Here is a 27,052-nt window from a genome sequence, read left to right as displayed (position 1 = left end):
AGCCCCGCCCCTTCCCGCCCCTCCCTGGGCGCGGCCCCGGAGACCCCGTAGCGGGGGCAGGTGCGCGCGCAGCGGCCGTTGGCGGCGCTGAGGGAGCGCGCGGCGGGCGGGCGGCGGCGGCGAGCAGGAGGAGGAGAGGAGGGGGGGCGGGGGGGAGGCCGGGCCCGGGGGCGGCCGTTTGCTGCAGCTCCTGGGGGGGGGGGGGGAGGGAGGGAGCAAGGAAAAAAGAAGGAAGAAGCGGAAAAGTAGGCGCAAAAAAAATTATATAGAGCTATAAAAACAAAAAAAAAAAAACACAAAAAGGAAAAAAAAAAAAGCGAGGAGCCCAGCGAGCCGCCGGAACCGGGCGCGGCCCCCCCCGGGAGCCGCCGCCATGAACAGCGTGGGAGGCGCCGATGAAATCGGGTGAGGGGGAGAAGGGGGAGATTTGGGGGGGGGGGGGGGGGAAGAGGCTCCGGTTGTGCTCACGGGAAGGCCGCGGCGGGGAGGGGGGGGGGAGGAGGAGGAGGAGGAGGAGGAAGGGGGGGGGGGGAGGCTCCGCCCCCCACCGGGCCCGGCCGCCATGCTGGCCCCGCGCGCACCGGCACGGGCCCGGCCCCGTCACGTGACCCCCCCCGCCGCGGCGGCAGGTGGCGCGGCCCAAGGTCACCGCGCGGCTCCCCGAAACCCTCGGAATTCCACCCAAAAAAAAGGGAACCCTCCCCCCACACACACACGCAAAACCCCAAATCCCTCCGGCAAACCCCTAAAAATTCCCAAATTCCCCCCAAAACCCCTTCAAACTCCTTCAGATCCCTCCCAATTCCCACAGAATCCACCCCAAAACCACCCCCAAAATCCTAACATCCCCCCCAAACCACCCCCAAACCCTCTAAAATCCTCTCCGAACCCTTCAAATCCTCCCCAAATCCCCCCCAAACCACCCCCAAGCCCCTCCAAAACCACTCCCCAAAACCTTAAATCCCCCCCCAAATCCACCTCAAGGCCTGGCCGGGGCTGCTCCAGTCCCACCGGGGGTCCCAGGTCCTTCCCCCGGGGGTCCCAGAGCCTTTCCCCCAGGCACGATGCAGACAACGAAGCCCCCAACGCTCCTCACCCTCCCAAGGCCTTGCCCAAGGTGGGTTTCCAGGCGATTTTCTGGTTCCAGCACAAAGCCTGGCCCCGAAGGCCTGCCCCTGCCCAGCCAGAGGGTGTCAGGCTGTAAGGGGGGCGCTTCCCGGCTCTCCCACCCCTCTTATCAGCTCCCTCTCAGGCCTCAGCTCTCCTAAGGTACGTTTGGGGCAATCCCGGTGCCATCTTCGGAAGCCGATAGGGCCTGGAGACTCCACAAGTTAAAACAGGAAACAGCCAAAAAAAAAAAAAAAAAAAACCAACAAAAACCACACCACCCGACATGTAAATATTTAAATGAAGAGCCTGTAGACTCCGCGTGTTAGGACGGGAAGCAGCAAAGAGAAGATTAAAAAAAAAAAACTATTTAAATAAAAGCTTGTAGACTTCAGTGGGAAACGGCAAAAAGAAGATGAAAAAACCCTGTGGGCTGCTCAGCTTTCACTACAAAGGAACTGGCACGGGGTGCTCATTTGCTGTGTGTGTTCCTCGTTTGTATGGCCTTAAAAACACGAGGAGCAAGAAAACTGCCTTGAATATCACATGAACAGCACACACTGCACGAGGCGTGTTTAAATATGTAGGTTTAGCCCCCAAAGTGCCCTTTTTTTTGGATCGTGGCCCATATAAGACACTACCCGGTGTCTTACAGCGGGCACCACAAGCAGACACATGTCCGAGTCTCACAGGTGAGCGCAGGCTGCGAGCCCCCGCTGGAGGATCATCAGCGCCCGTCCTGAGCGGGCCTGGTGGCTCCTGGCTGCAGGCTGCTTAGGTTTTGATCCTGCCGAGTCGTAATCAGATTTGAAAGGACCAGATCTTAATTGGAGAGGGCGATTTTCTGTTTCCCTGCCTCCCCAGAAGTGCTCAGATGAGAGGATAAAGCGCAGTTTTGGTCAGCTGCCGTGCGAGGAAGTTCTGTTCTGAAGGCTGCTGTGATGCAAGTCTTAAACTTGATAGGAAGTTGTGGATTGAACCACTTTCCTGGGCAGATTTGAAGTTCAGAAACCAAAATAACTCCTCATATGGGTATGAGTAGGTAGGGGCTTAGAACATTATTGATTGGAGTTGGGACTTGGAGTGTTTTCAGTGACAGAAAGTGCTGCTCCTGAGCTTGCTGCGTCCTACGGGCCAGAACTCGTTGGAGCTGCACTAAAAAGATAGATGATGGTCAAGCTGACGTTATTTTATGTAGGCAAGGAGTTTGTATGTTGGTTTTTTTTGAGTTTCAGCCCTTCCACACATCTCTGCATGCTTTGTTATTAATTCTGGAATTAGCTATTTCAGCGTTAGACACGTTTCCGTGAGAGAAGAAGAAACCTTTGTCAGGAAATAGTTGCAGTGGAACACGTGGGGCTGTGAAACTTGGGTAAAAGTTCTCAGATGAGCTGCGTCTGCTGAAGAAAGAGGCCTCGTTAGGTCCCACAGCTCTCGCTTCAGGCCGCTCTTGTGCCGTGTTCCTCTGCTTTTTGGGGCACGTGGGGGCAGTTAACTCCTGCCTTCGCTCCGTGTCCCTGAAAACAATCTGTCCTGGAGTCAAAGGCCGGGACAACCCCGGAGTGGGCCTGTGGATGAGGCCGTGTATTTACATACAGCTGCTGCTGACCTCAGGCAACCCGGCCTTTTTGTTTGTTTAAACGAAGGGAAGGTGACTGCAAGGAATTAATCCCGGAATGGGGAGGTTTCAATGGCCGGAGACTGCGGGGAGTCCTCCTTCCCCGCAGCCAGCTTGGTGTTCTGTCAGAGTGCAGCTGGTGTTTCAAACCGATCTCTTAGAAATTGATCTCGTATGCCAGGCTATCGAGCTCAGTTCTAAAAACCCAAACCCCAAAACGTGGGGAAAATGTAGGCAGCGCGCGGCGATGGGCATCATCAAAACTTCCATCTGAGCAAGCATCAGATGAGCTTTTCCTCTTTGCTGCCAGGAGACAAAGTTGTTTTCTTGCAGAACTTGCAGAACTGTAACGGCACGAGGAGGAGCCACGTGGATTTGTGCGTGTCCCACGTGTGAATTTGGCGAAGGGGGAGCTGTGGGAAGGAGCAGGAAGTCTGCGCCTGGCGGGGACTGCTGGCCCGGTTCGGCTCTTAAAAACTGGGTGGTGGTGAGGAAGCTCCCTGGAGCTGGTGCTGCTGCCACTGGGGGGTCTGGGGGGACTTTTCCTGTCCTGAGAAGAGCTTTATCCTGAAGAGGGCGAGTAGAAAACAGGCCTGCTCACAGAGGAGGTTGGTAGTGGATGAAGTGTCCTGCTGGCACTGCTCGCAGGGGCTGAGGATTCAGGTTTGCCTGGATGGAGCAAGACTTCTTGGTACCACCTCATGCTGGATTGGGTCACCCTTAGCTTCGTACGTAGCACATCTCCACCCTTAGAGCGTTGTTTTATTTTGTTTTATTCACTGTTACTGCATAAGGGTTGTGATGTGATGCCGTAGCACGGAGAAATGAAGCCATAAAAAAGGGCTGCGGGTTTCCTCCGTGAGCTCCCTGCCTCACCAAGCCCTCTAGGTCCTTCCCCGGCCCCTGTGCAGCAGCTCTCTGCTCTGCCTGGGCACTGCTGGTTCCTGCTGCTCTAGAGGCTCCTAAAAAGGAGCTGAGGACAAGGGCCTTTATTAGGAGAATGATTTTTCTTAGCTATGCTTGGAAAAGGGAGAACCTCAGCTTTCCACTTCTAACCTGCAGCTGTGCTCGGGTGAGTAGAAAACGCAAGCAGAAGGTGGTTCCTCTCCTGGAGGATTGATCCGAGGCGTGGAGGGCATCCTCGGAGGATAAATCACCCCAGCACGGCTCTGTGCAGACACAAAACTATTAACTGGAGATGTTTTACGTCGGTGCTCCTCACTGAAAAGGGCCAAACGCCGGGGTGGCTTTCAACTAGCCTTTAATTAGAGAGTAAAATACTTTGCATGGGAGTCTTGTCACACCCTGAGGTTGATAAAGAGCTGCCAAGCAGGCGGCCTCGCGGCTCCTCTCGCTCTGCGTGCTCCGACACGAAGCGCTGCGGGTCCGGGCGGCTTCTGTAGGAGAACGGGCTTGGTTCAGAGCTGTCCCGGGTTGTGAGCGTGGGGTTCACTTTGGGTTTCAGTCACGACCTCCTCATGCGTTTGGAGAGATCTGGAAGGCAGGGATTGTAACGTGGTTTCACAACTAATTGCTGCGCTGTTCCTTCGTGCTTGCCTCACCAGTTTCCTTCCCACCTTAGACTTGGCAGTTCCACTTTTGCTTTCATTTCCCTAGAAGATGACGACTGAACCAGAACCAAAGCGATTCTGACCCGTCCTGCTACGGGAGTGAAGGAGTAACGAGTAACAGGAGGGGATGAGTTTTGTTCTAACCAACAGTTTGAGGACTTTTTTTTTTTTTTTTTACCAGCACCATACTTTGGGAACCCAGCAGCAGGGAAACCCGAGGGCTGACACAAGCTTTTTGATCTGAGCATGGAACAAATTCAAAACCTTTCTCTTACCCAGTTATGCAGCTAGAAAACAAATACAAAAATCCCAGGTAAAGCTCCATTTTTTTAGCTGTGATTCCCACTGGGCTTTTGACCACATGGCCCATGGAAGCTGGCCACATCATTCCCCAGGGCAGGTGCATTTCTTGCTTGGTGTTCTTAAGTTAAATAACTTAAATTAATTAAATAACTTCAACTGCTGTTGTTGTTTTTTCACGTGGTGGTAACACCAAATGTGCGAACTGCAGGTATTGCGGCAAAAGCAACACCTGACTTCTCAGAGAGGGTTGCAGCAGCTGTGTTCCTAATCCATTTTTGTATGGCAGAGTTTTTTTAACCTATTTAGGTTGTCAGTTACCTCGTAATGTTCAACGTCAGGTCGCAAATGGCTGTGGAAGAGCTCAAGCTGTTTGTTCTTTGAACTCCATTTCGAAGGCTTAACGCAGCACTGTGCACCTCTCGGTCATTAGCCTGGGATTAAAGCAATTAATAGACTTAGGTGGCTAAACCACGGTGTCTGGTCTTCTGTCAGCTTGCTTTATCTCAGAAGTTTGGGGTTTTTGTTTTCATCCTTAAACCGGAGCTGCACGGCCCTGCAGCTGCTGGTTTGTTCTCTTGCCACGAGAAGTTGGGAAGGAAACTGGGAGCCAGGCGTCCTGGATTGGGGAGGGGTTGAGCAGGTAGCTTGCGACCTTAATGATGTGCTTGGATCGCTTTTCAAACAATTTCAGCGGTGCTTTGTACACATTTTCGTGAGCTCTGAAGTGTTCCATGCTGGAACTCCCTTCTGCCCCCAGAAGAGCAGGTAAACGGACTTGGGTGATGCTCCGGGGTGTTCTTTCCTCTTGGCTAGCAAAAGCTTTCTCAAAGTGATGCCGTTTTCTCAAATTCCTGGAAGTGGGGAGTTGAGAGGAGCTTCGGCTGTCCTGGTAATTGTCTTCTCTTCACATGGAAGAACAAAACATTCTCTAATAAATGTACAAGCTCTGCTCGTGCCCTTGGCACACAAAGCGTGTGCTCCAGTTCTATCTCAGTCTTCCTAAAACAAGGTGCTTGTCACGAGGAATTGAGGCTTTCTGGCGAAGCCTTGGCTTTATCCTGTATTTCGGAGGCCTCAGCACCAGCAGAACTGTTCAGAAGAGCTGACTGCTTCATTAAATAAGATGAAACAATTTCCTGTAGCATCCTAACTAACACTGCTCTGTGCTCCCATTGCAGAAAACTCTTTGTGGGTGGCCTGGACTGGAGCACAACGCAAGGTAAGCTATGTATTCTACAGTCGTTGGGCCTGCCCTTCCTGTACAACCAAACACGCAGACACCTAGCTTTTTATCAGGCAATACTGTGGTAGGGAAATTTGGTTGAGATTCCTGCTATTTTTTCTGCTAACATAAAATTTTCTGTAGAGAAAGTTCCAATCACTGTTTTGCTTCTTTACGTTCTGTTTTGTGTTCAAGTTGTCAACTCAGAAGATGACAGTTTTCTAAAATCATTTCCTTGCTGTGATATTGCTGTTCTTTTGCATGAGTGGAAAAAAAAATCATTTTGTTTAAATCAAGCATGATCATTTTCAAAGGATGGTTAGCTCAAGTCTGAACTTGTTCAGCTGCTTCGTTCTGTCTTGTCTCGTGGTTTTGAACACAGCCTGGTAACGTTAATATCTGGTTCTGTTTAATATATCCTTCTTTTAACAGAAACTCTTCGTAGCTACTTCTCCCAGTATGGAGAAGTCGTAGACTGTGTAATAATGAAAGACAAAACAACAAACCAGTCTCGAGGATTTGGATTTGTCAAATTTAAAGATCCCAACTGTGTGGGAACAGTACTGGCCAGTAGACCTCACACGTTAGATGGCCGAAATGTAAGTTGACTTCGTGTTTCATTTTCTGGTGTGGGGTTTTTGATTTTTTTTTTCCCAGACTGCTTCAAATACATGTTTTAAACTCTGACTTCTTATTGCATACTGGGTAATGTAAAAGTTGCCTGTTTTTTGCATTTAATTGTTTACTGTAAGACAGCTTTAACTTGGTGATCTGTGTCACGTTGTATTGCTGATAGCTTTTATCTGAGGAGCTGAATTTCAGCAGCGCTGTGTTCAGCTGCCAGAAACAAAACTTCCTAGAACAGTGTTCCACGCAGAGATCTGACCGAGCTGGAATCTCTTCCAGATTGATCCAAAGCCATGTACACCTCGGGGGATGCAACCCGAACGGACACGGCCAAAGGAAGGATGGGTAAGGAGCTAAACGTGGTGTGTCGTAGCTGGTTCCAAGTTTTGTTGCGTTGAATTCACGTGGATCGTACCCATGTCCTAAAGCCAGGAGGCAGAGGCAGGCCTCAAGTGTCAGCTTTACTTCTGAAAAATACACTTAGATTTTTTTTTATGGTAAGAGTCCAAGTACACTGGAGTTATTAGCAAACACTTTGTGTTTGTGTTAAACTCGCTTTGTGGGTGTGGTGCTTTTTTAAGCTCTTTGCAGTGCTTTCAGTGGAGTTCTTCAAGCCTTGAAAGGAGTGTCTGGAAGGGCGCTTGCAGGACTGATACTTTTTTCCAGCCTACTTCATCCCCTGCAGGCTAATATGATTTCATTAAAAAATGAGTGAATGGCCTCAGAACATGCTCCCTGGTTCTCTGATCTTCTGAAGAAGAGAGGCTGGATTTTAACTGAATGCTAAACTTCTGAGCTGAGAGCGTGCAGTTGCTTCCCTTTAATGAACAGTAGACTCCAGGCCTGGAGACGGCTCCCCCTCAGCCTCCAAGAGACCATTGTTCATGTTTAAGCACAAAATGACTGAAGTAGCCAACCTCATTGTCCTTCTGACTGATTCTTTCTTTTTTTTTTTTTTTTTTTCCTCCTCGATTTAGCAGAAAGGATCCAGGAGCGATAACAATAAATCAAATAAAATTTTTGTTGGTGGGATTCCTCATAACTGTGGCGAGACTGAGCTCAGGGAATACTTCAAGAAATTCGGAGTGGTGAGTCATTCGGCATGATGGCAGTTATCAGTTGGTTGCAAGATGCTTTCCCTCCCCGCTGCCTTTCCTCAGATTTCATCAAGCTGTCAAATTTGGGGTTAATTTAGACAAACTGCTATAGGCACATACTGAAGCATTTTGTGATAGTGTACTAAACGTTCATCATCTCGAAGTGCATCTTGCTGTTTGTCAAAATCTATTGCTCTGATAAGTAACTCACTTTGCTTCCTCCGTCTCCTCTCGTTTAAGTCTGCCTGATGCATTATTCTGGTCCCTTCTTGCACAGGGAGAAAATGCTCCTGAGTTTAGGTGGCTTAGAATAATTCTTGCTTCTCAATTGAAAACTTACAGCTCAGTGGTAGTTTTGTGTGATTTTTTTTGTATTATTTTTTTTGAACTGGAAGCACTTCCATGAGCTTACACCTAAAACGCTTGTCTTTGAATAAATGATTGGTTAAATTTTCAGTCTTCTGCCATTATTTTGTTAACAATGGTTGCTTTTAAACAATATCTGGAATCAGCTGAGTTCTCTTGTCCCTGGAATATCCATTCTAGAGAGAAACTGCTGCTCATGTTATGCAACTGTGTATAATTCAGTTTATAACTTCTCACTAAAACAAGTGTATCTTCGGATTTTTTTCTAATTAGATTTAATTTCCCATTTATCCCAACCATTGTGGCTTCTTTCCAAGATGGTAAATTACTAAGCTCAATTACTAAACTCAGCTGTAGATAATTTTGAAATATTTAAAGGTTCCCTGAGCTGAATTCCAGGATGTGCCAGTGCACGCGAGCTTGCCATCTTTCAGTGGCGTTCAGCGTGATCTGCTGATTGTTTTTTTTTTTAAATTGTTTTTCTATACAATTTCTTAGCGGCAGCAAAGGATTAGTTGATTCTTTCTCAAGTGGCTAAGTTAATCAACAGTACTATTTAAAAATGATTACCTCAAATTTTAAATAAAATACAAAAGGGAATTGCTAATAACCCTTTCTTTAGTATGAAAGTCTGCACCAGACTTATAAATAAAGGTGGAGGAGCATGTTCCACAGCTGTGGGGCATCATTTCTAAAGGCTCTTCCTCGCAGACTTGAGGAAAACTTCCAGTTCTGACCTCTGGATGGCTTGGGAGATACAGGGTTATGTGCCACCAAAACCAGAAGGCAACAGCCAGTAAGTGTAAGTGCCTTGAAAAGTAAGTAGTAGAACCTTAACAGCAGGGTAGAAATCAGGAAGCCAACGTGGAAGTTTTAATGAGCTGTGTTTGGAGAAGCAGAGGTTCCTGTGTATGTTTTGTAGCCACAGGGTGATGAGGCAAAAGCAGGGATTGTTTCTGAGACATGGTAATTGGATGGGAAATAAGGTCGATGTGAAGGATGGGATCCAAACGGAGCAGTGGAAAAAAGTCTGCCACTGTCATGTGGCAAAATCCCCCAGTGGGGATAAACCTCAGCTGTTAGCATCCCATAGGATACACTCGAGTGAGTGTGTATGGTGTAATAACTTGAAAAGTATGTTTTCTAGCTGTCAGTAAAAGGTGGATTTGCATTGAGTTTTAAGCTAATGAGGGGACCATAGTTTTTTTTTTTTTTTTAAAAAAAAAAAAAAAGGACTTGAAGGCAGAGCTGTGATTCCATGACATCACCTACATTTCGTGACTGTTTCTCCATCTGAAAGTTTTTAAGGCAGTTCCTTTCAGCTATTTTAATATTGCCTTTGAAATGCATGTTGCATCTCTGCTTCTGTTCTAAGTTTTAGCTCATATTGATGCTTAGTTTGAAGAAAGTCTTCAAAGTTCTTGAACGACCTTCAGTTCATTTTTTGATTTCCTTTTGTAGCTAAATGCATTCTGATACTGATCGCCCATAAATGTTTTTGTAATGCCATTTGAAGCATCAGTTTATAGCTGATACTGCACCACGCTGACATGCAAGGAATTCGGAGAAACTGCAAATTTTTAATGCAGTTAAAGGTACCTTTCGTATTGAGAGTGAAAATTTTTTAAAAATTGAAAAAGCAGTTTTAGGAAGCAACGCTGATGAACAGTGTGTTGAGAACCCAAGACCTTTAGAGTCTTTATGGGCTATAATGTGAGTATAAACAGTGGAGCAACCTTAACGCTAGATTAAAATCTTGAGTGTGATGAGACCTTAAAAAGCCAAAATGAGGCAGTTTTTTGGAACAGATGAATTCAGGCTTTTCTTAGACTCCTATAAAGAGCAGTATTCCCAATTTGTTTGCACTGTGCTAGGACAGACTGGTATTGATGGCTACATCAAGCATTTAATTGTGCTTTGTGGATAGAGTGCGGGAAACCAGCCTGTGGTAACTGTTCATAACGCTCCCCTGGTAGCACAGTTAGTAGAATTTCCCTTCTCTCTTCCAGGTCACTGAAGTTGTAATGATCTATGACGCAGAGAAACAGAGGCCCCGAGGTAAAGGCTGATCTAGTTTGTCCTTGAAATTTCTTCATACTCTCCTATAGTCAGATGGCAAACTATTTCACACCATCAGAAAAGGTAGATTTTTTTTTTCTGTGTTGCCTCAGGAAAAAGAATAATTCGCTGGGCAAATAGCACATTAAGTGCAGACTCTTCATCTACAGCTTGAGTTGGTATCTGTGCATTTAAAGTCAGATGTTTCATGTTCATTTTCTTCTTTTTTTGCTGGTTTTTATTTGAATGAAATTTGATTCTTGAGCCACTCCTGTGGTTTAAGGTACAGTAGGGAAAAATCTCATCAGACTTTCCTCCTGTTCCACATGAAAGGTATGTTGATGTTTATAATTGCATGGGGGTGCTCTAGTTCAGAGTACTTCTGGACATGGGATTAGGACAGAATCCATCCATTACATGCTTTTTGTTTTGGTTAAATGGCTTCACTTAAAATCTGAGAAAAGCAGTTCTTAAACGACATAAAATGCTTTCAAAAATACATATATTTTGATTGGGATACATAGTGCCTATGTGCTAGACTGCTTTTTTAATGGAAAAAACCCACAAAGTCTCTCTAGACTGTTTTAATCGAGTTGGTAACCTTTGGTCAAAATACGAAGCAAGCTTCATGCCATCCACCTTCCATTGCATCTCTCATCTGTTTTGACTATTAAGAGGCAATATTTGAAATAAGTGAAGCTTAGTTGCACTTACCACCTAGTAGCATGTTCTACATGCTAGAGAATAGTTTGCCATCTGAACTCTCATTTCTCCTCTGACTCATTATTAAGAAATATATTCTTCACTTCATATTTATTAAGCTGTTAAGTCTTAGTTTTATTTTTAATTTAGACATACATCCTTAGTGGCATATTTAAGTGTTTCATAGTAAAGTATGGTAATGTTAAGTAAGTTCTTTTTTTTTCCTTTTCTCTCTGTGAATTGTTTGACTGTGATTAACGATATCTCTTTAGATTTCTTCTCTCTAGGTGATAATTTATCACAGAGGTACAGGCCAGTTCCACAGTCAGAGGAGGGACGGGCTTTGTCTTTAATTGGAGTGTAAACGAAGTTTCAATATATTTGTTTTTTTGTTTTTTGTTTTCTTGCCTTAGCTATCTTAACCTTCTTTCAACAGATGTCTTCTATTTAAGCAGAACATAAATTCATCCATTTAAATGCTCTAGAGCATCTAATTTCAAGTAGAGGAAGCAGTGGAGACCAAGATAAGGGCAAATGAGTATAATTTGTGGTTGAAGTTTTTGAATTATTCCAGTAACTATTGTATCATCTATATCTTTGTGATATTTATCCCAGCCTTGCAGCCTCTGAGCAAAAGATACTAAAACATCATGCCTGCTCTGGATTAATCCTGGTCTGAATTAATGGCTTCTCTGCTTAGAGCTATACTAAAAAAAAAATTAATAGAAGGCTTCTGGTCCACTTAAGACTTGGTAGCTTGAAGCAGAAATGACAAATGTGCTCAGGTTTGAAAACCTATCTGTCTCCATCCAGTGTGCAGTTGTACTGCAGAGTACTTTCTCCTTTATTTGTCTGACTTCTTAAGCAGTGTTCTTGAATCCTGTTGCTCTGGCTTTCATTTTTATTCTATTAGATTCCTTTTATGTAGTGTAACTAACTGTCATCTCCAAAAATGGCCTTGTTAATCCCTCGGGGTGTGCTAGGAAAAACTGCTCCTTTGTATCTGGTGCTCCTGGTCGTGCATCCCAGAACACATTTTCTCCCGCTTCCTTTCTGATCTGTATTCCTGTTGTACAGTGCTGTTCAGTCCCCGCTTGTCCCTTTAACGTGGTACCTGAATTACTCTATCTTTATAAATTTTAAAAGGCCACTTCGCTACCATCTTCTACTTGAATCATTGTCAGTTTTGCCTCCTTCCATTTTCCTCTTTTACCGTCCTTGCATTCTGAACACATCCCTTCCTGCACGCTATTTCACCAGTTTGCCGGTAGAAGGAAGGACAAATTACCCCTCTTACTAATCCCAGCAGCGTTCCTCCACCCTCAGCTTCTCACAAGAAGGCTGGGAACCAGGTTCTCAGTGTCAGAACTACCGTGATGCCCTCGAGGAGCTGCCTGCCTGTCTCGAAGCAGCCAAGTTGCCTTCATTTACTTGCTGCCCCTACCTCCTCGTGGTTAGCTCTTCTGCAAGCGCCGCTTTCATCAGAATTCTTGCCAGAGTCCCAAGCACAGCCAGCCTCGTTACATCTTAAGTGAAATAGTGGCTTTGTTGCAGTCCCTGCTTCTCATGCTTTCTATTCTCTGCTGAACCGACCACTGGGAAGTAATTTACAGGTTCTTGCTGTGTTCTCTTTCCCTTGGCTGCAGACCAGCCTCGTAGCTCTGTTTGGTAGTCCACTTGGGTTCCTGCTAAAGGCAACGAGTTTCTCCAGCCTTCAGTAAAGTGCTGTCTTCTGAAAAATAAAGCTGCTTGATGATAGGTTTTGTCACTTCTGCTGTCTTTAAAATTTCACGTTCTTGGCATTTCTCTGTGTATTGTATTCTGATTTCTTCACTGTTCCTTATCTTGTAGCGTTTGGCCCTTTTGAATGCTTTTTTCTTTACTGGCTTCCTCAATGACCTTTATTCCTTCCTTCTTCCCCTCCAACAAACCACATCCCCATATCACAACCCGTTCCCCTCCTTCAGCCTTCTCAGAATCAAGTGAGCAGCCTGCATATGTAGATTGTATCCCTCGTTTTCCTTTCTCGTGCCCTTTTAGATAAAGGCAGCAATGCTAAATGTGTGATTTAAATACAAATACTTTTCTTTTGGCTCTAATGTGCAGATTTTAACCTCAGACAAATATATTGTGATGAAATGCTGCTCTCAATTTTGAGGCTGCTTTCATCACAGGTCAACAAAACTTCGTTTATACTGCCAGTCTCTTGTGTGTGGGAAATGCTAAGTTTTTTCCTTTTTATTTTAATTTTATTTTAGTGATGTCTTTTGCTCTTGTTGCTGACAGCAGAATTTGACCTGCTGGAATCTATTTTGGCCTGTATCTTTGTGTATTTTTTATATATAAACTTTTTCTACAATAGGCCTCTTTGGGCTTACCCAACCCAGTTGGATAAGCTTAGAGAGACACTAACTGTTATAGATACTGTATTTCTGTTTAACGCTTTAGAGCAATATATGGCTGCTGTCAGCACTAGCTGCAAAGCAAAATGCAAACCAAGGGGGAAATCTTGGGTTTCAGAAAAGCAGAAATGCATCCATGTTCCATATGCTTTTGATGCCGCACCTCGTTTTTCTTTCTAATTTTATTGCTCTACCCTTAGCTAATCTAAAGAATGGCACCACTTATGTACTGCATGTGTTCTTACCTTTCCTGGGATTCGGTTGTTACACCAGCAACAAGTGGTTGATGGCATGAACCAGCCTCCGTGTTCTGTGAGATTAACCACTATTTTGCCACTCTCTCGGCAGTATCAGCAGCTACAACCTAAGTGCAGTGGTTCTCAAAGTGTGACCTCCAGAAGCGATTTAGAACCCGGGGCTTTGCCTCTCGTCCAGTGTCTGCTACAGGCATGAGACCCCCCACCCCACCCCGTGTCCCACATGGCCTTTTAAATAGCTGCTGGATTCAGCTGAGCTGCCAACATCAAGGGCTGCGGTCAGATAAAAGGGCGTGAGGCATCCTTGGGGATCTCGAGCAGTTAGTAGCTTGAGCAAAAAGAGCAGCTAAAAAGCGTTGGGTAGCCATTGGAGAGAAAAGCAGCAGGAAATGCAAGAAGTAAAATAGATAGAGACACCAGCAAGTGTGACGTGCTCCTTGGGTTGTCAGGGGAGGCCGGGTTTGGAACAAGGATCGTCTGTTAAGAGCTTTCTCCAAGGCGTGAAAAACTTGAGAACCTCTGATCTAGGTTGTTAGTTTCTGAAGCTTCTCATTCATCCATGGAGTGGTAAAATTTTTTCATGCTTTAACAGCTACATTTCAAAGACAATGTTCTTCTTTTCCACGGAAAATATTCCCTAACTGAAGAGTGGGGTGAGGGACGGGAGGAAGTTGCTTTGCAGCTTGGGGGCGTAGGGACAGGACAGTTTTTCTTTGGGATCCTAGCTTAAATCAAAGATAGGAGCAGGCAAGCTTCTTTACTTCTAATTTGCTGTCCCACAAGTATTTTGATTTGATCTTGTGGCACAGTTCTGATTATGCTAGCACTTTTTTCCATTTCCTGATGGGTAGGTTAGGAATCAAATTAAAAAAAAAATCGTTAACTTGTTCAGTTTGTAAGTTGCATGTGTGAAACCAAGATGAGGCATTAATTGCCTAAGTTCGGGGAAGTATCCATTGCAATTTTCTCAGACTGATTTTTTTTTGTTGTTGTTGAAAATTTAACACAAGTCTTGGTTATCTGAAACCCCTGCTTGAACCCTTGGTCCGCCCCTAATACTGTTCATCATCCTGTTTTGTGTCACAACACCCTGCTACCTTGATTCACTCTTCGTCGTTGGCTAGGTTTTGGATTTATTACTTTCGAGGACGAACAATCAGTGGACCAGGCTGTCAACATGCATTTTCACGACATCATGGGCAAAAAAGTGTGTAGTTGTAGTTTTATTTTACCTTAAGAAAGAACCAAGTCTTGGGCAACTAGCAATTTCACTGGTGACCAAACCTAGGTACCGATCAGCGAGCTGGGAGAGCGTGCAAGTCCAAATTCAAGGCTTTATCCATGAAGGTGGAGAAAGTCTTCTGAGTTTGCTTAAGCAGGTGAGAGAGGCAGTTAGCTTGGGTCTTAGCCCAGAGAAGCGACGTAGATCCTGAAAGCCTGAGAACTTAGGCTACGGGTGTCGTTTTCTTCTTATTTTTTTATTTTTATTTTGGGTAAGGCCTTGTGCTACAGACCTGGGGGGTTGCTCTGGCTCAGTGGAGCTTGTGTTGGATGGAATCGATGGCGACTGCCCATCTTCTGAGCACTGCTTTGCTTCCTAGGTGCAAGGGTAGAAGGTAGGTGTGTCCAGCCGTTTGAAAACGAGAATCCCAATGAAATCTGAGTTGTTCAAGGCTTGGTTTAAGATACCACTCCTTCAGATGTGTATTTGGTACTCAAATTTTAGCTGGTGTGAGAAAATCTGCTTTGTATAATCTTAAACTAAAAGAGACAAAACAAACAAAACAAAAACATCATGAAGGATTGGTTTTTTAAAAAATTGGGTCACTTACTGTGAAACTTTGATACAAACCCACGTACTCTATATAGTATTTAACCACAATGCAGTTAAGTGACCTCTGGTTGTTTCATCTTCATACTGTGTTGTCAGCAAGTGGATGTTTGATAGGGAGGAATTTTTTATGCTTGCTTTGATGTTACTCAGCAAGGAACATGCTCGTACCTGTGGAACAAATGAAAAGCAGAGAAAATTGTTCAGGACACCCCAGTTTTAGACAGGGAAAATCATAACTTCTGAAAGGAAAATTAACCACAGGAAATTCTGGTAAAATTAAGTCCTTGCAGCTTTTTTCTCTATCCACAGTTTTTAAAGTAAACCTTAGAACTGCCAACCTTAGAGAGAATGTATCTCAAGGAAACCCGAGAATACTGTCACTCACCTTAAGTTACTGCATTTTTAAATTTTGCATTGTGTTTTAAAGTCTTCCTGTAGCCTGATATTTTATAAACATTTACCTAGCTAGCAGGGGATATGTTCTTGCCAATCAATGGAATTTTGTTTGGTTAATTACGCAGTACAGAATGCTTTTTATCCCTGTGAACTTGTTTTGGGGTTGAGGGGTGGGTTGATTTTTTTAGTTAATGGAAATGCAGCAAATGAAGAAATGTGTTTGTGTAATCAAGACCGTTAGTGTACTTGATTACTAGTATTTTCCTCGTGTGAGCAGTTGAGCACTCCCATTTGTGAGCGAAGGCACTGACAGCCCAAAATCTATTTACGGTGGTGTGTGTATGAATTGCATCCTGCATCCAGCCTCTGATCTTTCCTTGAAATTGCCTTAAACTTACACGAACCACTTCAGTGAGAGGTCACATCACAAAGCAGCACATGCTAAATATAAACACGAACAAAGGGTGGTTCATCTGCTGTAATGGGTCTGGGAAAGAATGGAGAACCCTGTGCGAGCCTTCAAAATGTCACCTCTTGTGCTGCCAGCTTGCAGAATATTGTCAGTGCTAATTCAGAGTTCTCCCTTGTTTCTCAAACAATTCCAGTATGAAAATGAAATTTCTTTTTTCTTTTTTTTTTTTTCCCCTTTCAATGACATAAAAGGCAGAAATCTGCAGCATTTCTTCGGATACAACCGGTGGAGATGCCTCATTTACTGGTGTAAACTGGGCTCGAGGCAGGTGCAGAATTTTAACTTGGTTGTTGAGAATATTGCACGAGCATTTTTCAGTCCTCAGTTTGGCAGCTCGCTGCTTGTAAATGCACACTGAAAAATTAATGGAATTCTTCCACACAGAGAAACGAGCAGCAGCACACTCCGCTCCCTTCATTGACTAATAATGCCTGCTTTAAAAATGGTATCTCTCTCTTTCTGGTAATTAAAAAGGTATTGCTGAAATGAATCCATATGTTGTTGAAAGGGGAAAAAAAAAAATTAAAATTGCAAGAAGGACTCTGCTTTTGTAAGCAATAACCGAATTCCCTCAAGGCAAATGTGTTAAGACTCATTAATTTGAGTCCTTTGAAAAATTCCCTCGGTTCCTCTCTGGAAAGGCCTTCAGCTGACAGAGATTTGGTTACTGTCATGTATAATGTCCTTGGGGCATCTGCAGTGGGCTGGGGGTGGGGGGCTTTGTCCTTGCCTTGTGCCTATTTCCTGTTTGTTCTCTGACATGAATGGTTTTTAAGACATGGCAGGAAGAATTCTGAATACTTTATTTTCCATACTACTCAGGCCCATTGATGATTGCGATTTATTTTCTTTGTACTCTGGCACCCATTAAAATTAATCATAAAATAAAAAAAGGCTTTAATTCAGCATGCATGAGTGCTGAGAGTGTTTCATTAAATCAGAAACTGGATTTTTTTTTTTTTTTGAGAGGTTTATATTGAATGTGCAGCTTATTTTAAGTAGGTCAAATGCACTTATTCGATGGCTTGGAACACTAGGACATTTTATCTTTGAATAAAATAAGTTAAGCACTGTGGCTTACTAATTTTAAAAACAGGAGGGCTTTTGTCACTGACTTAACACAGTATGAAGATTTGCTTCTTATTGACTCAACTGTCCATTTTTATTACTTGCATGTTTGTTTACTTTTTTGTTAGATGTAATGTAAGATTCTCTTATCACATCCATTCCCTCTGACATTGTTTGAGTTAATTGAGATTCTTTAAGCGTTAGCCTGGGGAAGGTAAGTCTTTATCTTCCATTAGACATTTAAATAAATTCTAAGTTTAAAAAAACAAACAAACAAGCAAACAAAAACCAACCAAACAAATGTGTGTTTCTCAGGTATGAGCCGAGCTGAAATTGCAGTTAGATGGGGTGGGTTTAAACTGTAACTTCCAAATGAACCCCAAACGCTTGGAATGGTTAAAGCATTAGTACCCTTTTTCAGAGTGTACTCTTTACTCGATTTTTTTCTGAAAACATCGTCTTTGTAACTCCTGTCTTAAGTATTAAAAGAGTCTATAAACGATTTAAAAGATTACGTTTTTTTTAAGTGAAGAGTTGTTGTAAGAGGGTACTGCTGTTTTAAGATTAAAGCCAATGAATATTGTACTATGATAAAAACATAAATGATTTGTAGGATGTGTTTTGCTTGAAATACCTCAATAGCTGGACTTGTAACGTCTTACCATCACACATACTGTACCTGAGAAACATTTTAAATTACCGGCCTTAAGTTTAATAATTAAGTACTTAGACATAAGTCATAAGATGCTAAGTGTAGTCTTAAGTGTTAATTAAGGGTGTGTGTGAAGGGAAGGGGGGTAGATTGACCTGCAGCATCTCTCCTAAATGGCGACTCTGTTTGTTTAGGTGGAGGTGAAACGTGCAGAACCTCGGGATAGCAAAAGCCAAACTCCAGGGCCGCCCGGCGCCAGTCAGTGGGGAAGCAGGATCATGCCGAGCGCTGCCAATGGCTGGGCAGGTCAGCCCCCTCCTACCTGGCAGCAAGGATACGGCCCTCAAGGTACTTCTCTGGATGTCTTAATCACTGTCGTGAGCGAGTCTCGTCCTTAAAGCTTGCTGATAACTTGGTAAGAGTGGCAAATGACAGAATTTGCAGGTTTGTCAACGCTATCTCCGTGCTGGATTATCGATAGCAGAACTAAAACTGCACCAGTCCTTCCCGAGTCTTCTGAGACCAGTCCTTCATCTCCTTTTCCCCAAACACGTTGCTGCTTAGGGCAGAGGTCAGTGGGTTGTGCTGAGCCTCGCACGCATTCTAGAAGGTGCTTGGCCTCTTCTGTTTGGCTCTGCCTCTCCCTAAATAGAATCGGCGTGGTTTTTGGTAACGTGGAGAAGGTGCTGAGAAAGCTCAAGCTGGGACTCCAGCTGTGGGAGCGTGACCTGCTTGAGACCTGAAAGAAAAATGTTGTTAAAATAGGCATTTTCAAGGATGAGGCAGTTTCAGAGGAAGTTATAAGTAAAATTTGCAAGGGATGAGAGAAAAACAGATGGTCTTGTCTCTGGATTTTATTGCTTAATGTAGCCTGGAAAAATAACAAGCAGCTATGGGGCCAGCAGTGGTGCAGGGGAGCACTTAGTGCTTATAACGGTCGTGATTTAGCTTGAACCCTTCAGGGCTGAAAGGAGCAGCCGTGTGTTTTGGTTTTGATGGCTATAATAACCCCACCAGATTTTGAAGATGGGATAAATATGCTGAGTTCATCCGAAGACAGTTTTGATAACTTATGGAGAAATACAGCGGCATAATTGAGTTGCATTTGACAGAACAGAACTTGCGTGCTCCGATATGAGAAATTTTCACCTGGGGGGCTAAAGGGAGTGTCAGTGCTTCATCTCTTGCTACAATAGATGATACCTCAGTGGAGGGATTGCTCGTTTCCCCATGGTGCTTATTAACTTGAAAGCTGCAGCTGAGGCTTTGACATTCTGCACAGATGTGCTAATCTGCAACTGCACAAATTGAGAAACGAGATTATTTTCAGTGTGGTTATTTGTACAGAAAACGATAGCTGATCTACTGGAAAGATTAGCGTGAAGCGTAAATGCATTTATCTCTCTATCTTAATGCTGCAACGAATGCGGAAGATGTTTTTATGGTTCAAAAACTTCAAAAATAAATAGGATAAACCTGATAATGTATTAAAATACCTTGGATGTGTAGTCTGCTGTGATTCTCAGTATGTCGGTGGTTTTTATACTAGTGCGGTTTCTTGGCTGGGTGTGCTCGGTTTTTGAGCACTCCATCTGACTTCAGTTTGAGGATTGCTGCATGTTTCTGCATTATTTGCTGAATAATTCAGAGTCTTTTAAGACTTCTTGGACCATTAAAAAAAAATAAATCTTTGACCGAAAGAAATGTAAGGGACACTGGGAGGATATCTAGTGTATTCCAGAGCCTAAAGCAAGATAAACTTTCCCTAAATCATTCCTGTTTCATATTAAACAGCTTCAGTACATGTATAACTTGCTTTTTTTGCTTTGTTTTAGGGATGTGGGTGCCAGCTGGACAGGCGATTGGTAAGTACATTATATGGGACTGATTTTAATAGAAAAATCCTGCTGAGTGGGGACGTAATTTCTTTAAGAATCCACAGAGATTTGTGGATTGCTGTAGTATTTAACAGCCTGTATGTTTAAAAGCTTGATTGAATTTGTCCTTAAAGAATGAAGACGACAGCGTGTTGTTAACAAACCAGAAAAGGGAGCTGACATGCATCCCGGTGTTGCCAACTCCATTAATTTGGTATCAAGGAATTACATTCTCAAATACAATTATTTACTGCAGGGATACTTGGAGGACAAATATTTCCCAAAGTAAGAATTTAAAGAAGGCTGAGGCTGCATCTGAAATTGTGGAAACAGCTTTACCCCATCTAGAGAATGCAGATTTTTCGTTATTGAGCCTCTTCAGCTCTTTGTTTCTGTTAATTTTCTAGGTGGATATGGACCACCTCCTCCAGGCAGAGGAGCTCCTCCACCGCCACCACCATTTACCTCATACATAGTCTCTACACCTCCTGGGGGATTCCCACCTCCACAAGGATTTCCACAGGGCTATGGCACCCCTCCACCATTTAGTAAGTGACCTCCAGGAGTCTGAGTGCAATCCGTCACCAAATTTGGGGGTTGGCTTTTGCTCATCTTTCTCTGGACTTGGAGTTTTCCCCTACGCCTTTTTTAATCTATCCTTAAATTCTCTGCTGAGATTGTATATTCGGAGTTACAAGCAACTATTTTTGTCAGGCAGTTGGGTTGCTTTCTCTTGTGTGCTGTAATAGTCTGTTCTCTAGCTCAAATCTCTCGCTAAACAAATCTAGTTTCATTGTGTACCTCTATTATGACATCTGTGAGAAAACTTAAGAGATTATTGCACGGTGACCTGGGCTAGACGCAGGCTGGGATTTTTCGAGAAGCTTAAGGAATTAAGGTCACAAGTGGCATTGGAAACGTAAATAGGATTTGAACATCTACGCCCTCGGGCCACCTTTTGAAAAGTCTAGTCACAAACTTGGTTTAAAAAAGGTAGGAAATGCCACTCTTTTTTTTCTGTTGCAATGTAAGTTGGTTTTACTGCCTGCCAGTTACAAGTAGCAAACGTTTTGACTTAAATACCTACAAGTCTGTTACTGGAAAAAAAAAAAGTGCATTGTACTAAATCCAAGCAAGAATTCAGGGAGGTGTTGACCCATACCCATGTCTTCACATCCGTTGCACTTTGCTTGTGTTTCAGGTTTTGGTTATGGTGCTCCTCCTCCTCCACCTGACCAGTTTGCCCCACCTGGAGTACCCCCTCCACCTGCCACTCCAGGGGCAGCACCACTAGCTTTTCCACCACCACCACCACCATCTCAGGCAACTCAGGACATGAGCAAACCCCCAACTGCTCAGCCAGAATTCCCTTACAGCCAATTTGGTAAGTAACTGCCTGTAAAATAAACTCAGCTTGATCCTTCTTCCCTTCCTGCTTTGCTTTCCTACCTGGGTGCAAAATCAGTGTTCAGAAGCTGTTCGCTAACACCGATGGCACTTCTGTCAAGGGAGGGAATGCCAGCCACCAGCTTTCAAGGGATCCTTAAATCATCCAGCAGGTATTCTAGCCAGTGGGTATTTTCTTAAACAATTCTAGACATCGTTTGTATCCTGTGGGATAGTCTTCAGAGACTTCTGCAGTTGTAGGATAAGTCACTGATTTGCTCTCTCCCTGAATCTGCAGTTAAAACTTTTTTTCCTCTCTAATAGCTTCATGCAGCTTGTAGACAGCTGTTTTGTTTAGCTGACTTTGATCAGATCGGAGAGTAGACTTTAAGAATAGCATTGAGATGCAAGCAGTATGGGGTATTAAAAATCCAATCTGCATGCTTTTTCCTCCCATCCCCTGTTCCTTTCCTGTCTTATCACAAGCTGTAGTTTTGTCAGCAGCATGTAATGCCTCAGCAGTGCTTATTTGTGCTGTGGTATAAGTAACTGCTTGAGATAGTGATGAAAGACATTGGTGTAACAAGTTTTAAGCCAGTCAGGCAGCACTACCAAACAAAATAAAACCAAACCTACACCTGGATAGGTGCTTGTGCTCCTCTCTGTGGAAACTGAGATGGAGTTTTCATATTGCTCTTCCACACACTCCTACTTCTAAGCAGCGTTGTCCCTAAGACCTGTCCGTGGCATGCTCCTTTTCCTGAAGATAAAGTAATTGGTGGTCTTCCACTTCTGCAGTCAGTTTTCTGCATGCAGTGGGTCCTGCTGCTCCACACTTGGACAGACTCTCCATGTGTGAGCATATGCCTGACTGTTTTATTTAAAGTGTCTGCAGAAACTTATGTAAAGAACAGTTCATGAAGTTATTTGAATAGATACTATTTGAAGTTCCAAAAATGCAAAATGTGTTTAAAAAAAACACGGAAGATTAGCCTTTCAGGTGCATTTGTAAAGCAAGCAGATGTTCTCATGTTGATGAGCTTCAAATGTTTAAAATTTGTTCTAAACACAGTTGCTGCCAGAGAAAGCTTTGCCCTTGTGACTCAAGAGGAAGGTTTTCTTGTCTTGCAAGAACTTGTCTCTTTGCAGATAGATCCCTTTTGAGAGAGGGTGGACCCTACTAAATAAAATACAGAGCCATGCATAATCATTTACATTCTGCGGGGAGCCAACATTTGTGGTGTTTCAGAAGTCTAGGAAGAATCTGTTTTCCAACCTTGTGGGGGTTCCTCTATTTGGTGTGTGTAGTACCACTCGCCTCCTGTATATTCCAGGAAGCCTTATTTCCCAGGGAAATATTTAAAGTGCTTCTAATTAGTCTCTAAAAGTGCTGGGTGGGGAGGGAGGAGGGAGGAAAAGGTGTGTGGTACTGCAGTTGGAGGAAGGAGGAAGGTTGGTGTAAGGCACAACTGAAGGTGGTCTCTCACCTCGAGTGGTTTCTTAGCTTGAAATCTGTTAATGAGCACAAGTGCTAACAGAGAAAGAGGTGTTTGATGTGCAGCAGTCACCCACAAAGCTACCTGTAACATCTTTGAAACTTTTTTAAAGAGCTCCAGCTCTTCGTGTGTTTGCAGATTAGCAGCACTGCTGCACAACAGGCAGCCTAGCTGATCTGCATGCATTTACGGAAATGCATAAGGCTGATGGGCTTTAAAGAGGCACGGCGTTATCTAATCGTCGTGGCATTCTCAGATTTGTCCTGGCTTGACAGCATCTTAAATGCTGCGATGTTTACAGCCGGGATGAACGTAAACACGAGTAAATGAAACGCTAACACGGGTGTGTCTCCCTCACCCTGAAAAATTATCTCTGCACAGGGCTCTCTCGGGGTTCGTCACCCTGGTCTCCTCATTTCTTACTAGGGCTGGGTACCTATTCTCAAGACCCTTCAGGCTACGCGCCAATACTTTGTTTACACTCTTATGGTCAGGCTGAGCAGTGAGAGATCTAGGTAGGTGGCGCCTCTTTACAACCAATGCTCTTCATTTGTCTGCCTCGGGGAAACTAACTTCTGTTTCTTGCAGGGTCTCTCCTAAGGGGGTGGGGGGAGCGACGTGGCTCAAACGTTTACTTTGGGCGAGCAAGGGCAACACACTTCTAAAACACTTCTGTACCCTCGTTAGCTCGGAGGGGGAGCTCACCACTGAAATAGGAATGATGCTGCTGATTGCTTCCAAAGCTGCTGCGCTGGCGACACTTTATCTTGTGTAACTGAACAGAGCTCAGGTTCTGCAAGCCAGAGGTTGAGACCATAAAGCTTGGCACGGCTCCTTTAGAAAGCAGAGCCTTCTGGAAGGGCAGGTGAGCCGTGTGCTGCTTCACGGTGCAAGCTGAGAGCTGCAGCAGGAGCCACAGCGAGGGAAGACAACGCGCAGTTACGTGTCTGGCTGCTCAGCTTGGTGCTGTGGGCTTCCTTTTTGATAACCAAATGGGGAGCTGTGGTTTCCCCCACCGAATGCTCTAACACTGCGCTGTGCGGTGAGAATAACTTCATTTTCTTTCCTTCTGAGCCTCGCCCCTTGGCAAACAATTAAATTGTATTTTTGGTAGTCTGCTTATCTTGGTATGAAAAAAAGCCTGGATTAGCATTTTTAGCTAATAGAAGCCTTGTGATAGATGTGTTTTAAGGCTCATTAGCAGCTGCAAGTCCTGAGAGACAGGCAGAGCTTGAAATTGAAATACTGAAGACGTGCTAAGAGACTTTGTTTTGGATTAAGAGAGTTAAACCTGCTTTAAGCCTGCACAGGGAGAAGCAGAACTGCAGAAACGTACCGAGCAATTAGGGTTCTTAATACCATCTTTTATAGCTGAGGCTTGTGCTGATGCCGCTGTTATGATTGAGTTGTATTTAATTAAGGGAACTTTTATTAAATTTCTTAGTTTCTCAGCGTTCTTAATTCACATCTAGTTCTCCCTCACACTGGCAGCAAGAATTCCTGCAAGGCTTTTCATCTCCGCCCTTTGTCCCTATTCCCAAATTCTGCCCAGCCTAACTCTGGGCTTTGGTGCAGGTGGTCGTAGCCTCGCTGAGCAGCAGCAGGGGAGCATTGGGTTCTGCAGGCTGAGGAAGAACAGGATAAATATTAATATAAATATTAATTTCCTGCACAGATCTGTGTGCGCTGCAGTTGAGTGTCCTTTCAGGTTTAAAACTGCCCAAGCTCTGCTGCAGTGGATTTTTAGGGGATGTGGGGACCTGCTGTGTCCTTGTTCACTGCTGCTGCTCTTCAGCTGGGTTAAAGCACTCAGCAGCAGCTGCAGCAGCGAGCAGTGGGGAGCAGGGGCAGGTTTTGAAGTGGAACTTTTGGTTTTGAACTCGCAGCAAGTAGATGTCAGCCTGCTCATGTGATGAGCCTTAGGGGAAGCACGTCAGTTGTTCCGAGTTCAGGTTCCCCTACACATTCTGTAACGGGTGGAGCAGTCGCAGCCTTTGGGATCCTGCTCTAATAGCTTTGCCCCCTCATGTTTCAGTTCTAATTTAGGAACTGAGCATTCCTTGAAAGAGGCCAGTTAATGAAAATACACAGGCAGCAGTGCTTTTTTTTTTTTTTTTTTTTTTTAAGCATCTTCTCCAGTGTGTCCTTTCAGCAGCAGTTTTTGAGTGTTCAGGGAAGGTGAAGTTGCCTGTACAAAGCTTGGCTCCAAAAGCTCTCCGCCATCAGGCAGAGGTGCCAGGAAGAATTCCTTGCTACATCTTCATCTCTGCTGAACCTCACATTGCTAGAAACAAAAATGAAATTAAAAAAAAAATGCTGCTCAGAATGAGCTGACAGCCTACCAGCGAGCCACTTGAAGCTGCTGAACAGCAGCAGTGTGGGAGTCTGACCTGCTGGCTGGGCTGGGTTACCTCAAAAGTGAAACCTGCACCTCTGCACGCCTCCTGGGTTCTCCTCCTGTACCGGGAGGCAGATAAGGTGAAGAACTGAAAGCAGCAGCTCCCCTTTCTGTGTTAGATCAAAGGGTTTGTGTTCCTGGGACTGCGTGGGGGGAGGGAGTGGCGTCAGGTGTTGAATTTGCACCTCTGCTGCTCCGTGCGCGTGGAAGCTGACTGGAAGCTGACCGCTGCCTTTTCTTTCCTTCTCCCCAGGGTATGGACAAGACTTGAGTGGGTTTGGACAAGGTTTCTCTGATCCCAGCCAGCAACCCCCTCCCTACGGAGGCCCCTCGGTGCAACCATCCAGTGGCCCACCTGCAGGAGGAAGCGGCTTTGGACGAGGACAGAACCACAACGTGCAAGGATTTCACCCCTACAGGCGCTAGCGTGGGCTGGCAATCAGGGAGTTCTGTCCCCACGGGGGGGCCTGGGAGCAGCCGAGCCCCAGACTTCGGAACTTGTGACAATCACATACTTGATGGAAGAAAAACCTAACAACATTTTTTTTTTGGGGGGTGGGGGAAGATGGCTTCTGAAGGCAACGCTGTGGGTGTTTGGACTGCAGTTTTTAAATATTTTCCTTTCTCTAACCCATCAGCACAAATAAATGTCACTGGTTCAAACTACAGGGTTTTAAAAATGTCTTCAGCTTTAATTCAAAAACTTCAGGTTTCTTTTTTTTGAAATTATTTTTCCTGAGCCTTTGTTTTACCGTATATTGTAAACTTTTATGTTTAAAAGAAAAAAAAAATATATACATTTACAGATTGTGAAATTTTTAAGAGAAATTTTCTACTATGTATGCTGGCTTATTTTTTAATTTAAAACAGGGTTTCCGTTAGCACTGTTGGAAGTGAGGGCGAGCTGCAGCCCCCTTACTCCTGACATTAGCGGTGGGGAGGATGGTTCAGAAACTCTGGGAGTTAAAAAAAAAAAGAAATCTACTGAGTGTATTTTGCTGTTGTTACCTGACGGTGTAGAACTGGTAACAAGGCAGGTGCAGACTTGTTGACGCACAGAGTCACTTAGGAAGCGCAGCGCTAGGTCTGTGCTTCAAACTCTTTCAAATCCTCTGTGGATTTCATTAGGGGTTAACGGAGGCCTTGTTAAGATGTAGATTTCCCTCAGGCAAAAGGTTTAGGTGCGTTTTGCACTAACCAGTGATTACCCCTGGTTTGAATAAAGAGACGTACATTTGGATTAGAAACACAAGCCTGTCTCCATTTTTTTTTTCTTTTTACAAGAAGAAGTTCCTTGCGAATTTGTGTTTTCATGAGAAATCAATTGGCGGCCTTGAAAAATCTTGCCTTGACATCAGCATACAGGCTTAGGCTGTGCCTCAGTGGGCTGTTACACCACCAGCAGTGGGATCTGAGCCGTCACCCTTCGTGCCTCGCAGCTTTTACCATGCTCATGAGAGAACCAGCTGTGCGTGCTCCCTCGTTCGTGTGTTCGTAGCGGCGATGGGCTTTGGCTGCGTGCTGCTGCCCCTCCGACCTTGAGTTGCAAGGCACCATTTAAAAAAAAATAAATCCTTACAAGCTGTGAGCAGCACGAGGAGGTGTCTGGATTTGTCCACCTCCAGAAGAGGCCCCTCAGCTGAAATGTGGAGGTAACGGGGGTGAAATGCCCTCGTGGTGCTGGCTCAGAGGACACGCTCTCAGTTCCTGTGCTGACACAGTGAGGTGTGCTCTCGATGCTCTCACTGCATCCAGTCTCTGGTCTCCTTTGGAAATCCTTTCCCCAGGGACCTCCTCCCTTGGGCTTTCCTCTGCAGCTGCTGAGCCTAGCGTGAAGTGGCTGAAATCTGGGTTTGTGGCCGTCTCTGGGTTGCTGTCCCTAACTGTTTGGTCTGGGTCTTCAGGAGCAGTGCTGCAATGTTAGTCCCGTCCCTGTGAGCCTAACCCCATCCAAATGAGCTGCCCTAACAGGCCAAAGGAGCATTGTGTTGTGAAATGAGTCGTGGGCTGTGAGGTGAGGCTCGGTACAAGCAGGAAACATCCTCGGTGCTGTCTGTGCTTTGATGTGTGGGGCTGAGGCACGCCCCGTGTCCAAATCAGCTGGGGCTTTTCAAGGGCCTCTTTCCAAACACCAGCTTAGGTC

At 44.6% G+C, this 27,052-nt stretch overlaps 1 protein-coding gene across 3 annotated transcripts; it reads left to right on the top strand.

Moving 5' to 3' along the window:
- The first annotated feature begins 218 nt into the window (after positions 1-218).
- On the top strand, positions 219-25,717 carry DAZAP1 (DAZ associated protein 1). 3 transcript variants are annotated; one of them, XM_084302828.1, is made up of 12 exons: positions 219-405; positions 5,778-5,818; positions 6,254-6,420; positions 6,728-6,793; positions 7,429-7,536; positions 9,921-9,969; positions 14,455-14,537; positions 17,947-18,100; positions 19,588-19,617; positions 20,037-20,177; positions 20,831-21,013; positions 25,163-25,717. In XM_084302828.1, the coding sequence occupies exons 1-12, from the start codon at positions 374-376 to the stop codon at positions 25,333-25,335; spliced, it is 1,227 nt and encodes a 408-aa protein (XP_084158954.1). In that variant the 5' UTR covers positions 219-373; the 3' UTR covers positions 25,336-25,717. The 3 variants fall into 3 exon arrangements, with proteins under 3 accessions (XP_084158954.1, XP_084158953.1, XP_084158955.1); XM_084302827.1 differs by having other exon boundaries at positions 7,426-7,536; XM_084302829.1 differs by lacking the exons at positions 219-405; positions 5,778-5,818; positions 6,254-6,420; positions 6,728-6,793; positions 14,455-14,537 and having other exon boundaries at positions 7,425-7,536.
- The last annotated feature ends 1,335 nt before the right edge of the window (positions 25,718-27,052 follow it).

Source organism: Netta rufina, assembly GCF_964035555.1.
Source record: "Netta rufina genome assembly, chromosome: 28".
NCBI lineage: Eukaryota > Metazoa > Chordata > Aves > Anseriformes > Anatidae > Netta > Netta rufina.
This window is presented reverse-complemented; position numbering and strand designations above follow the sequence as displayed.